The 12,500-nt window shown below is 39.3% G+C and overlaps 1 protein-coding gene across 3 annotated transcripts in view; it reads right to left on the reverse strand.

Moving 5' to 3' along the window:
- Nucleotides 1–3,490: 3,490 nt before the first annotated feature.
- The window catches only part of sh2d3ca (SH2 domain containing 3Ca), a 40,253-nt gene continuing 31,243 nt past the window's right edge, over nt 3,491–12,500 (reverse strand). For 2 of the 3 annotated variants that reach the window (XM_046861231.1, XM_046861233.1), the window contains 9 exons: nt 11,409–11,833; nt 10,654–10,728; nt 10,240–10,364; nt 9,448–9,923; nt 8,435–8,550; nt 7,330–7,501; nt 7,148–7,259; nt 5,885–6,091; nt 3,491–5,254 (listed from right to left, as the gene is read on the reverse strand). In XM_046861231.1, the coding sequence (XP_046717187.1) occupies nt 5,079–5,254; nt 5,885–6,091; nt 7,148–7,259; nt 7,330–7,501; nt 8,435–8,550; nt 9,448–9,923; nt 10,240–10,364; nt 10,654–10,728; nt 11,409–11,833 (1,884 nt within the window). In that variant the 3' untranslated portion in view covers nt 3,491–5,078. The remainder of the gene's footprint in view (nt 5,255–5,884; nt 6,092–7,147; nt 7,260–7,329; nt 7,502–8,434; nt 8,551–9,447; nt 9,924–10,239; nt 10,365–10,653; nt 10,729–11,408; nt 11,834–12,500) is intronic. The other variant, XM_046861232.1, reaches the window with a different exon arrangement.

Consider the following 12,500-nt stretch of genomic DNA (forward strand, 5'->3'; position numbering starts at 1 on the left):
ACTAAAGTAAACTACATATGCAAAAGTATGTGCACCCCTGACATTTACATTCATTTACGTTCCACCATGATGATGCTCCTGTACACAGACCTGAACTCCACATAGACATGGAGGTTGATGTTAAAGTTAAAGTAGAAGCACTTCAGTGTCCTGCATAAAGTCCTGAACTCCTCAATCTCCTCAACTCCACTGAACACCCTTAGGATGAACTGGAGCAGGAACCGGAGTCTCCTTGACATCAGCACCTGATCTCACTAATGCTGTAGGTGAATGATCAGTATCTCCAAAGTCACACCTCCAGAATCTAACAGAAGATTGGAGCTCATAACAGCAAACACACACATTCAAGTTATTGAGTAATTAATGATAGTTTGGACTGTATTTCAAAATTTGACTGAAATAAAAAATAAATCTGCATTTATTAAAAAAAAATTGAGGAATGATGATCTTTTATTTATCTGGTTTTATTGATTGAAATATTGACCTGAATTAAACAAGTGAAAATATAATAAAAAATGAATAAAAAGCAAACAAACAAAAAACCCCAGCAGAATCTTAAATAGAAGTAGAAATAAAAATTCTGTGTCTGTAAGACCATGTGCAAATCTAAGGGCTGGACGATACAGAAAAATTGAAACTTAATTAGTTAAGTAGAAAAGAGGTTCTGGTTCTGAATTCATTTTACACTCCTGGTTTTACTGCACTGCTGTTTGGGTCTAGTAACTTAAAAACGTTGGTGAGGTTGATGTTAACGACAAGTTAGGAAACGTTTTTGTTAAAAATACACGTCAAATTATTATTAGTTTAAAAATTACACAAAAAGAGTAATTCTGTCTAACTTTAAAAGCAGCTATAACATTGTAAAATTGGAAGTTGCAGGACACTAACTGCTCCTGTTAGCTGATTTCGCCACCTGCTGGTCAAATTGAGGACCTGCAGTTAGGTATATCGGTTATGACTTCAATCAATCAATCAATCAATCAGAATGCAGCAGCAAGGGTCCTCACTAGATCTAGGAAATATGACCACATCACCCCTGTTTTAATCAGTCTACACTGCTCCCAATCAAATCTCGCATTGACTATAAAATATTACTACTGACGTATAAAGCACTCAATGGTCTCGCACCGCAGTATCTGAGTGAACTTCTGTACCAGTATGATCCTCCACGCCTACTTAGATCAAAAGGTGCTGGCTATCTGTTGGTTCCTCAAATAATGAAGACTACAGCAGGGGGCAGATCTTTCTCTTATAAACCCCACAGTTATGGAACAGCCTTCCAATCAGTGTTCGGGACTCAGACACAGTCTCAGTGTTCAAGTCGAGGTTGAAAACGTATTTATTTAGTCAAGCCTTTTATCAGTAGATTTCTCTTAGGTAAAGGCACAGATCTGGAGGGAACATGGATATAGAGTGTTTGGTGAACTGGTATATTTGTATGCTGTCGTCCCTCACATTCACACGTTCACTCAGGTTTGTTGATGGTGGTGTGGTGGGTCGTCTCTTATCCCAGAGATCCCTCATGTCTGTGTTACCTTCTGGTTCTCCCTTTTAGTTATGCTGCCATAGCGAGTCTTGCCGGAGTCCAAACTGCACAGTGACATTAACTTTCATACACCAATAGTTACACTTAATAATCCATATCCTTCTCTTCCCGTCACCCTCTCTCTCTCTCTCTCTCTCTCTCTCTCTCTCTCTCTCTCTCTCTCTCGGTCGAGTTAAACATGCTCCTGAGGCTCCAGTGACCAGTGTTCCTGCCCCTCTCCTCCTTGGATCTTCACACTTCTGTGCAGCTCAGGACGGTCTCTTAATTCCGGAGTAGAACGGGTGCTTTGAGGACGGATTGGACTGTAGTTGGTGTCGGCGGTCTGCTGCACTGACTCGGGAGTGCAGTTTGCTTCTGATCATCATCACTGTAACCCGCAACTTTGTATATCTGCTTCAAATGGACATTTGGTGCAACCCAGATGAGGATGGGTTCCCTCTTGAGTCTGGTTCCTCTCAAGGTTTCTTCCTTATGCCATCTCGGGGAGTTTTTCCTTGCCACAGTTGCTCATCAGGGACAAACATACTTACAAAGAACATATTTATGTTTAATCACCACATTATCTGTGTAAAGCTGCTTTGAGACAATGTTCATTGTTAAAAGCGCTATACAAATAAAAATGAATTGAATTGAATTGAATTGAATCAATCAATCAATCAATCTATCTATCTATCTATCTATCTATCTATCTATCTATCTATCTATCTATCTATCTATCTATCTATCTATCTAAGTATTATTTTAGCTGTCTATTATGAAAAGTTTATTCTCATGAATTGCTCAATTACATGATTATTATTAATTTTATATTTGTGTGTTAAATGAGATGTTAAATGTTAAATGAGACCCATTGTGTCCCTGTTAGTGGAGAATAAATGTAATATTTTAGGAACTAAAAGTTTTCTGTGGATAATAAATTTACTTCTTCTTTTTCATCTTCTTGTTCCTCTACTAATAAATGAACACTTTCTTAATTTCAGTTAAAAAACAAAATCCCTTAAAGAAAACCTTTAAAAATGTAAATTATTAAAAAATTTAAATAAATAATGAAAATATCAGATATAATTGTCAAAAACAATTAATAAAAAAAAAATCACACAAAGTTACTGTTTTTTTAATTTTTTTATTTCCTGGAAAAAAGATTGAAAAAAAAATCTCACATACGCATATGTACAGCACATAATGAAAAAATACAACAAAAATCAGCTCGAAACGTGTGTCAGAGTCCATCGTCTATTTACATCACAACCTAGATAGAATCTTCACATCATTCAAACCTGTACAGGAGAAAAAATCCCTAAAAATCTGAGTCTAAGTGGGAATTTACACCAACATGGACATGCAGGGACCCAAATAATGCACGGCCAAGAAATGATGGAAATTTGCTTGTGCTATTGAAATGTAAAATTTCAATAAATGTAAATAATAATGTCAAATTTTTTGATTGAAAACAATATTCTTTGTAACAGGATTATTTTAAATAAGTCCATGAGAACCTTCTGAAAATCTTTGATGTCTTTTTTCTTATTTTCTGATTTAAAATGTTCAAATGTTCCTGTTAAGCTAGTTTATTATTTATTTATATAATAATAATTACATAAAAAATGATCTTATTGTATTTATTATGTGTAATGTCCATGTTGGTGCAAATTCTCCTCTTTTTGCCTTCTCTTTTTGCATTTTAAAAAATAACCAATATTTTTTGCTTGCTGTACAGAGCCCTCTTGTGGTCTAGAGTGGAATTGCATCCAGAGCTCCTCCATCCTCACGTCTGTAATTGTTTTGCAGTTTACAGTTTGCATTTTTTTTTTTTTTTAGAAACCTGAAACGAAGCCTAAATCATGCCTTTTTTAACCCCTGGGAATAAATTGTGAGAACCAGATGGAGAATGGTGATGATCTCAGGGCAACTGTGAAATCAGAAAAGCATAAAATAAAGAATATGTATATTAAAATGTGTTTATTATCAGATGGAGAAATGAAAATGCAGGTGAAAAAATATATATACAATATGACGAAAGAGAAGAACAGTAAGAGGTATATCACTTCAAGTCCAGTTCACCTGAATGTTGGGAAAAGCTCTGGCTTTTAAAGCGTACAAATAAAAAATAGAGAGAGAACATCGATTCCTTTTCTCGCTTTCCTCTGAAAGATCAACTAAAAATGTTACTTTTTCCTTTTTTTGCCTGATTTTTGATGTCATGGTTCTGGCGTGGAGATGCACCGAGACCCTCACAGGGTCGATTGATGGAAAAAACGATAAAAATGTAAAAAAAAAATGTAATGCTGAGGAAATTCACACTATCCATTTATTACACTGGACTTTATCCTGAAGAGACCTCTTACACACACACACACACACACACACACTCTTACAAAAACCAGGAGAGAAGGAGCAACATGCAGCATGTCCACCTCACTGTAACAGTCCACACAGGAGACCTTCAGAAAGGAGCTTCAACCAGTTCCAGAGTGAGATCTTTCAGAAGGAATCTGAGGAGGAGCTTTAACAGGAACCAGGGAAAGAGAGGATGAGGACCCTGGGTGAGATCTTTTTAAAAAAAAATCTTTGACAGGATTGTGGGGAATAGGGTGAGATCTTTGAAAACCTTTAACAGTGTGAGATCATTACATCAACAATTTGAACTACTTTGTTTATTTTTAACCAGGATTTGGAGTGGAATCTCCAGCAGGATCCTGAATAAGATCTTTAAGAGGGCCTAGGCTGAGAATTGAGATCTTCAAAAAAGCCAAGATGAGAAAGTGGACCAATATCGAACAGGAACCACTGGAACTACTTCAACTAGAACCGGTGACAGGGTGAGATCTTCAACAAATCACTAAAAAGAACCAGAATGATTATTTTTTTAATATTCTTACAGGCTTTGTGGTGAGATTTTCTTTAGGAACCAGAGTAAGATCCAGAATGAGAGATTTGTCAACATCACCAAAAGGGACCAGGGTCCAAGATCTTTAAAATCTTTTTTTTTCCCCAGGATTTTGGATCTTCAGCAGGAACCAGAGTAATGTCCAGGATGAAATCCTCTATAAACCCTACACATTTACCCATAGGCTACACTGCACTGTGTACCGTGTACTGTGTGTGTGTGTGTGTGTGTGTGTGTGTGTGTGTGTTGCCCCATATTGCTCCTCGTACGCAGAAGTGAGAAATGAAAATTATAATAATAATAAAATGTATAAGAAGGAGATATTTGGCAACGTGAGTGATTGTGACGTCTCTCTGAAGTTCCTGGGGGGGGCGATAGAGAGATGAACATGCACGCTGAGATCACAGAAAAGAAGATGCTTCTCCATCATTTATCTCCTGAAACAGGAAAGATATTTTGGTGTCAGGATTTTAAACTCCACCCCCGCTGGAGTTCCACATTCTGTCCCATCCAGTTCTCTCACTTCCATTTCTTCATTCGAAACCCCGTGTCTTTAAATTGGTCTCCCAGAAGAGGAAGGACACTGAGATGAAAGACCGTACCAATGTCCCAGACAGGGGGAGTAGGAGGTGAAAGAAGGCGGTGCTAGAGCTCGCTGTGGCGTACAGGAGGCTCCAGCTTGTGAGAAAGAGCTGTGAGAACTTTGTCGAACTTCTCGTAGCGTTCGCTCTGGCTTCCCTCTGAACCTCGACTTCCCCACAGGAGCCTCATCTGGAATTCAGTGCAGAAGATCTCCGACACTTCATCTCTCTCCTGGAAGTCTGCACACACACACACACACACACACACACACACACACACACACACACACAGTAAAAATAAAATTCTCAAATTCTTTCTCTAATCAAAACAATTCTATATTCAGCATTTTTTCCTTTTAAGGAAAAAGAGGCGGAGCTCATTTACATATATAAGCTTGAAATACAGAAACAGTTATAGCATTTTGCAAATCCCTTTTTTTCACATTACCTTATAGATTTATTCTAAAATTCATTATTATGCAAAAAAAGCTTTAAACCTATTGAGTAACAGAAATTATAGTATTTTTGATTAAAATAAAAACAATTATTAATAACAAAATCATTAAACAAGAAAAATGCTGAAATTTCCTCATTGCAACATGAACATGATGTGGAGACATTATTAATATTAACGATTATGAATCTAAAATGAATCTTTTTATGAATCTATTTACTAATCCACAATATTAGTAATGGATTCATGAATATAGATCCTAAAGATGAATGAAAAATTTCTCCTGTTATATTACTGCTACTTGAAGGCAAAATGGGACGAGGAAGGTTTTATTATAAAGTGTAATAAAAGTGAACTCTTATGGCTGCTTGTATGTTATAGGGATTATGAGATGATCGGGTTTATATAAAATGTACCGTGCAGCTTGCTCTCGGCGTTAGTGCGATAAAGGCCTCCGTGGTGTGCAATACTGCGTGCTGCCTCTAGATGGCTCATGACCACGTCCACCCCACATTCTGAAGTATCCCATGGCTCTGGCCCCTCCCCTATGGCCACGCCCTTCTCCAACAGACACAACACGGGAACCACATGTGGAAAAGATGTACTTGACAGCACAGAGCTCTCTGAAAGACAAACACACACATAAACACAGGCAATGAGAATAAAGCAACAGTGTACGCTATGTTTTATAAAATCCACATAAACACGCAGCCGTATTCGGACCGGATTAGTTTCTCTCAATGACGATGACGTGTTTATCTTCAAACTCAAATTACAGCATCGCCAAGGTCACGTGATCATATTTAGAATCGTGTAATCGTGTCATCTTTTTTAATGGTAAAAATAAAACACAAAGATTGTAATAAATTGTGGTATAAATGAATATAAAGTAAATTTCACACCTTGTTATTATTATAAACTTCTCTATCACTTTTTTCTTCTCTTCTATATCGCTTTGAAGATTTGCCATCTACAAAACTATATCGACGATAAAAAAGAGAAAACTGTCACTAAACACTAACCCTAACCCTAACCCTAACCCTGTCTCTACTAAATGTAGAGACAGGGAGTGTAAAGATCTCGAAACAGATGCCATATCTCTGAAATGTACTGCCAAATCATTTCTTATAAAATCACTATAATTTTATTTAATTATCCACAACTATATTTACCTTAAATAAGCTAAAATGCTTCAATGTTTCAACAATGATTGTCTGGATTTTATTTAATATCATTATTTAATAATAAAAACAATGAATCATAATATCAATAAATCAAAATAAATAGTTACTCATAGTTAAAATAAATTAAATTTGTATTGATTTGTCTTGATGGTCTTAACAGAGTTTTTCTTCTTCCTCTTTTCTCCTCTTCTTCTTCTTCCTCTTTTTATTATTATTATTATCATTGAACTGATTTTCTACAATAAAAAAAGGAACGAGTTTTAACCAACAATAATAAATAACGTATTTTTTCCTGTTCAATATAAATGTCACAGCTGCTCTGCTCATGGTTTGGTTTCTTTTTGGTCAACAAACTTTTCAAATCATTCATTCTATTCATGAAAATAAAATATTACAAACCTCTTCAGTGTCTACATTTAAACTAAAAATATAAAATATTAAGCAAAAACAGTTAAACAAATTTCTAAATTATTTTCTAGCCAGTCAAATCTTCACCTTTGCCTTCGTTTAATCCCTTCATGAAGGGCTTGAGCTTCTTCTCGTACAATATGGCTCCCTCCGTGTGTCTCTGTCTGAGCGTCATCCACGTCTGGTCCAGGCGTGAGATCTGAAAAACACACTGTGTTAAATTTACCTCACACATTAGACCCTCCTAAAGAAATGAAGATGTTCCTGACCTGAGGGAGCTCCAGAGCTCTCATGATGGCAGCGAATCCAAACATATTTCCCATGGTGCTCTTGAGCTCGGCTGCCAGCTGGATGGTCTTATAGAGCAGAGAGGCTCGTTCCTCCGTGCTACCCGTACATCCCAGCAGGTCCACCGCCATCATTATAGACATGGTGTAGAACCTAGGGAGAAGAGAAATAACAGGCTAAGTAGCACAGAAGGTCAGGTAAGATAAGATGCACTTTTGGCCAAAGTTTGATTTTGGTGACGCTAAAACTAGCTAGTTAGACTGATTGAGCTAGCTTTCTACATGCTAACTAACTCGTCATCCTTCTTCAGGATTCTGTAAACAAGAAAGAACACTACAATAGAGAGATGTGCTGTTCTTGTCAAGGTTCTAAGCAGAACCTTTATGAAAGCTAGAACCATTAATGGTCCACACAAGTATAATATTAAGATGTAGTATTTTAAAAGCCACACATTAGGCTAGCTTATTGTAGCTAGCTAGAAATGGCAATGAATATGAATAAAGCAAATTAGAAATAAGTAAATGTACCTATAATTAGCATAACTAAGAAGTTATATACAAAGTCCTGTCACTTTATCTTAAGTCAGCCAAGTTTCTGAACGTAACCACTATATGATGTAATTTAACGTAAAAGCTAGTTCTCTAGAACGAGAAGTGAAAAGCATGAATATTCATGATGTTGAATAGTTAATAGAAATCATGTCAGGTTAGCTAATCACAGCCAGTTATATGCAAATTATATACATTTAAAACCTAAGAAATCTAGTCAGCATTGATCATTAGCAGGTTAAGATGAATACTTGGAACTTATAAATATGAAATCTTTTCAGAAATGCAGAGTGCGGCTTCTAGTTAACAAGCTGTCTAACAAAATCCGGAGAAATTCATTTACATATATTTTAATATTAATGACTTCCTTGTTTCCACTTCCATGTATGGAATCAGAGGGATATTATTGACATATGTGGATTCAAGAAAATGCCACCATGTATAAGCCTTACATGTGTCTATGTCCATGATGTGTATGTGTGTATGTGTGTGTGTGTGTGTGTGTGTATGTGTGTGTGTGCGTGTGTGTGTGTGTTACCTCTCGAGCAGGTCCAGTCTAAGCTGATGGCCGTGTGGTAGAGTCAGCAACTCCAGCCCTGAACCCACTCCCATCATCCTTTGCATCTCCTTGGTAACACCCAGTATCCTAGCAACCTGCAGATGGCCACACAGTTTCCAGAGGAACATTGTATCTGGGTTTTGATGTTTAGATTTATTCACACACTCAGGACATTTACAGCAGCAAGAATTAGAAGAAGAAGTGCGTTTACTGGTCCCAGATATTGCAAATCATCTGTGTGTGTGTGTGTGTGTGTGTGTGTGTGTGTGTGTGTGTACGTTTTTTTTAGAGGTGGTATCAAAAAGTTTCTAAACTAGTTTTATACCATGCCAACAGATGGCAGCACAATGCTGGGGACACAGTCACAGGGAGCACCGAGCACTACTCGCCATATTTTGCTTCCACGGACTTTGCTTTCTTCAGGAAGATGAAGATCCAGCTCAAAGGTTGCTGCTTTGATACCTTTAAGGAGATCCAGCGTGAATCAGACAAGGTGCTCGACAGGCTTCTAAAAGAAGACTTCCAGGACAGGTTCCAGAAGAGGCAGGAACTCTGGGAGCACTGTATTGATGTGCAAGGGGACTATTTTGAAGGTGAAAATGTGGAAATGTAGATAAATAAAGTACTTTCTTATAAACAGAGATGGTCTCCAAACTTTCTGATACCACCTCATATATTGCACCCAAATTACATGTTTTACTGTCCACCTTCCTTTTTTTATTAAACTCTTGCTAACTTGCGCTTGGTTCTTGTTTCCTACTTTACATATTTGGCCATAAGTTCCTTTTCCTGTCACTTGACTCTCCCAGGTGATTGGTTCCTCTCTGCTTTGTTTTCTGTGAATTATGAAGTCTAATGTATTTATTTATTTTATAGCTGTAGCTGTTTAATGCTAACTCTAAATAAAAAAGAAACCAAACTCCTTGCAGTATGTGTGTGATTTAACCCTCATGTTGTATGTTATGAATATATTTTATAGATTTATTTAATACCGTGCAGTCGGCTTTGGTGATGTGTTTGGCCGCTGTTTTAGGGTCGACTTCAGCCAGCAGTTCCTTCACCCTCTTCAGGACCCCCATCTCTAGGGGTTTATTTTCTGTAGGTAGAAGCTCTGATTGGTATCTTCCAGGTCTGAAGCACGAGCTGCTCTCCACCAAAGGCAGGGTGAAGCTCTCTCCTCCACTGTTGGGGGCGGAGCCTGGTGCTCGCCCCTCCTCCACCCTCAGCCTCTCCACATAGCTCTTAGATGGAGGTGTTGGGGGCTGGCCTGGCCTCAGCTCACAGTAACTGCCCCCACCTTCAGAGCCATCTGAGGGGTATCCGGGAGCACTGGGGGGCGTGTCTGTGCATGGGATGTTGTTATTTGAGGAGGTAGGGGAGAGGTGGGGCTCACTAGAGCGTCGCATCGCCGGTGAAGGTGGAATGACAGCCAGGACACGGCCACCAGAGCCGTGTCTGTGACGGGACACTGAGGATGGGAGACAGACAGAGAAGATTTGGAAAGTTATTAATGAGATAAAGTGAGAAAGAAAAAAGAAAGTAAGAGAGAGAGACAATCATAAAGACAGTTCAATAAAGAGAAAACGAAAGAGAACTAATTAAAGAAACAAGCAGAGACACACCGACAATGTGTGTGTGTGTGTGTGTGTGTGTGTGTGTGTGTGTGTGTATAGACGTACTAGAGTTGTAGGCAGGTGAGAGAGGAGTTTCTCCTACAAGGGACAGTGTGTGTGTGTGTGTGTGTGTGTGTGTGTGTGTGTGTGTGTGTGTGTGTGTAGACATACTGGAGGTGTAGGCAGGTGAAAGATGTGTTTCTCCTACAGGAGACAGGGGGCAGCGCATCTCCTGTATCTGGTCCATACTGAGTGCACAGTTCCTCATGGCGTCTTTATGGTGAACTGTGGATGGACTGGAGTCACACACACACACACACACACACACACATTAAAACGCATTGCACACTCATCCTTTAAGCTACTTGTATGGTGTATGGTGACACTACGACTATCACGACACACGTTGAGCTAAACTCGTGCTGCTACGAGACAAAACAAACTCGTGACACACTCAGTGCTCGGATCAGACGCAATGCATGCTGGGACTCGAATTGCAAAAACAACCACTGTGGAAAGAAGAGTGAGAGTTCTATTCTAGAACACACACACATGCACATATCTCTAACACACACACACACACACCAGCTGCATCCCTGCGCCGTCTTCACTTTGGTGTCTGACACTCGAGAGACGGACGCTTCACTCGACTCGCCGTCGCTGATGATGTAAGATGGACAGTTAGACTCCGATCTCATCGTTACAATGCCTTTGATCTTAAAATTGTTATTTCTAGAAATAATTTAGAAAACAAAAATGTGTCGAATTTAATATAAGTGACTGTAACACACACACACACACACACAATCAGATGTGGTATAACAGCTATAAAACACTTTACGTGTGTTTGGCTCTTTTGAAAAATGAATCATTGATATGGTGAAGCTGTATTATTTTCCTTAATGATCCGAAAGGTCTGATTTTTTATCTGTTTATAGTTACATAAATCGCCTGTAGATGTTATATATACATTAATTACAGTGAAACCTCTGCTTGGTAGGATGTTGGGGGTCAGAGCACCTGATCGGCCATGATACAGCTCCCCTTCAACAGAGAGGTTTAAGGGCCTCCCTCAAGGGCCCTACAGCAGCACACTCAAAGTGCTGGGGTTTAAACCCCTGACCTTCTGAACAGTAATCCATGGGGTTTAACTGTTGAGCCACCACTGCCTGTTTTCATTACATTATAGCAGTTACACGTATTTCACCCTTCTCCAGGCTCTATAAAACCTGTGTTTCATCATCAACCTCATCATCATCATCATCATCATCATCATGATTATCATCATCATCATCATCATCATGATTATCATCATCATCATCATCCTCTTCCTCTCTCACCTGTGTGGGATGATCTTCTCAGCAGTCAGGCCGTCCGTCATGGTGACGCTGCGTCTCTTGATGTGCGCCCCCCGCTGAGCAGACGGAGAATTTGACCCCGATCTCCCACTCGCCAGGGCAAACGTTGCCTCCAAGTACCTGAGGGGTAGAGTGCGGTTGATGGGGAAGAGCAGCTGAGCTCCAGAGCGCAGGCATACGGGTCGTCCGGTGCCAGCATGATGTCGGATCAGAGTCGGCAGAGAGTCGAAGGTCTCATCCTCCAGGAGGAACTGCACCTTCGTCTGGGCACCCTTTACCACAACCTTGCCGATGCGGCAGTGCACTACTTCCTGCTGCCAGCGACACGTGACGACGTAATCGCCCACGTTCGCCAGAGAGTCTCGCACCAGGAAATCGCCGCTGCGCAGGACCAGCGTCTCTGACACCTGCAGAAACCAGTTATATCTTATATATCTTATATCTGTGCTGGAAGATCTGAACAACTGCTCAGGAATTTTACTCCTACTCCTTCAGGGTCACAGTGGCATCCACTGGGAATGTGTCTCTCTGACCCAATTTTCTCCCTACATGCACCACTTTAAATTAATGAAGATGAGCTATAAATATTGGCACCCCTTTATGTAGGTATAGTGCTTATAACCATAACTCTCCACTAGAGGTCACTGTAAGATCGGCTCTGTTTTATTGCAGCATCAGGACCAGATAAGGAGGATGTGGAGATTCCTGTCCTCCAGCTGGACTAACACCAAGACACAGATGGCTGTAGTCACACCACAGACAGCGTGGGCAGCTAACAGAGTGCTTTATGCTAACTATCTCTCATACACACACACAATAGGCTATTACTACAGTAAAATACATCACTGTTTACCTGTTTTCATCTAATCCTACACATACAGATATACAGAAATTTACACATGCAAATCATCAGTAATTATTCAGAATGTATATTTCAATTTCATTTGGCAAAAATATGCAGAAGAATTAATCATGCCTTCTAAAACATGCTAAAATACACTTCAGTAATAAACCAAACAAAAAATAAATAAAATATACAAGATGATCCCAGATACACTGTCTGTCCTCGGGGCT

The sequence above is a fragment of the Silurus meridionalis genome, chromosome 11 (genome assembly GCF_014805685.1).
Source record: "Silurus meridionalis isolate SWU-2019-XX chromosome 11, ASM1480568v1, whole genome shotgun sequence".
NCBI lineage: Eukaryota > Metazoa > Chordata > Actinopteri > Siluriformes > Siluridae > Silurus > Silurus meridionalis.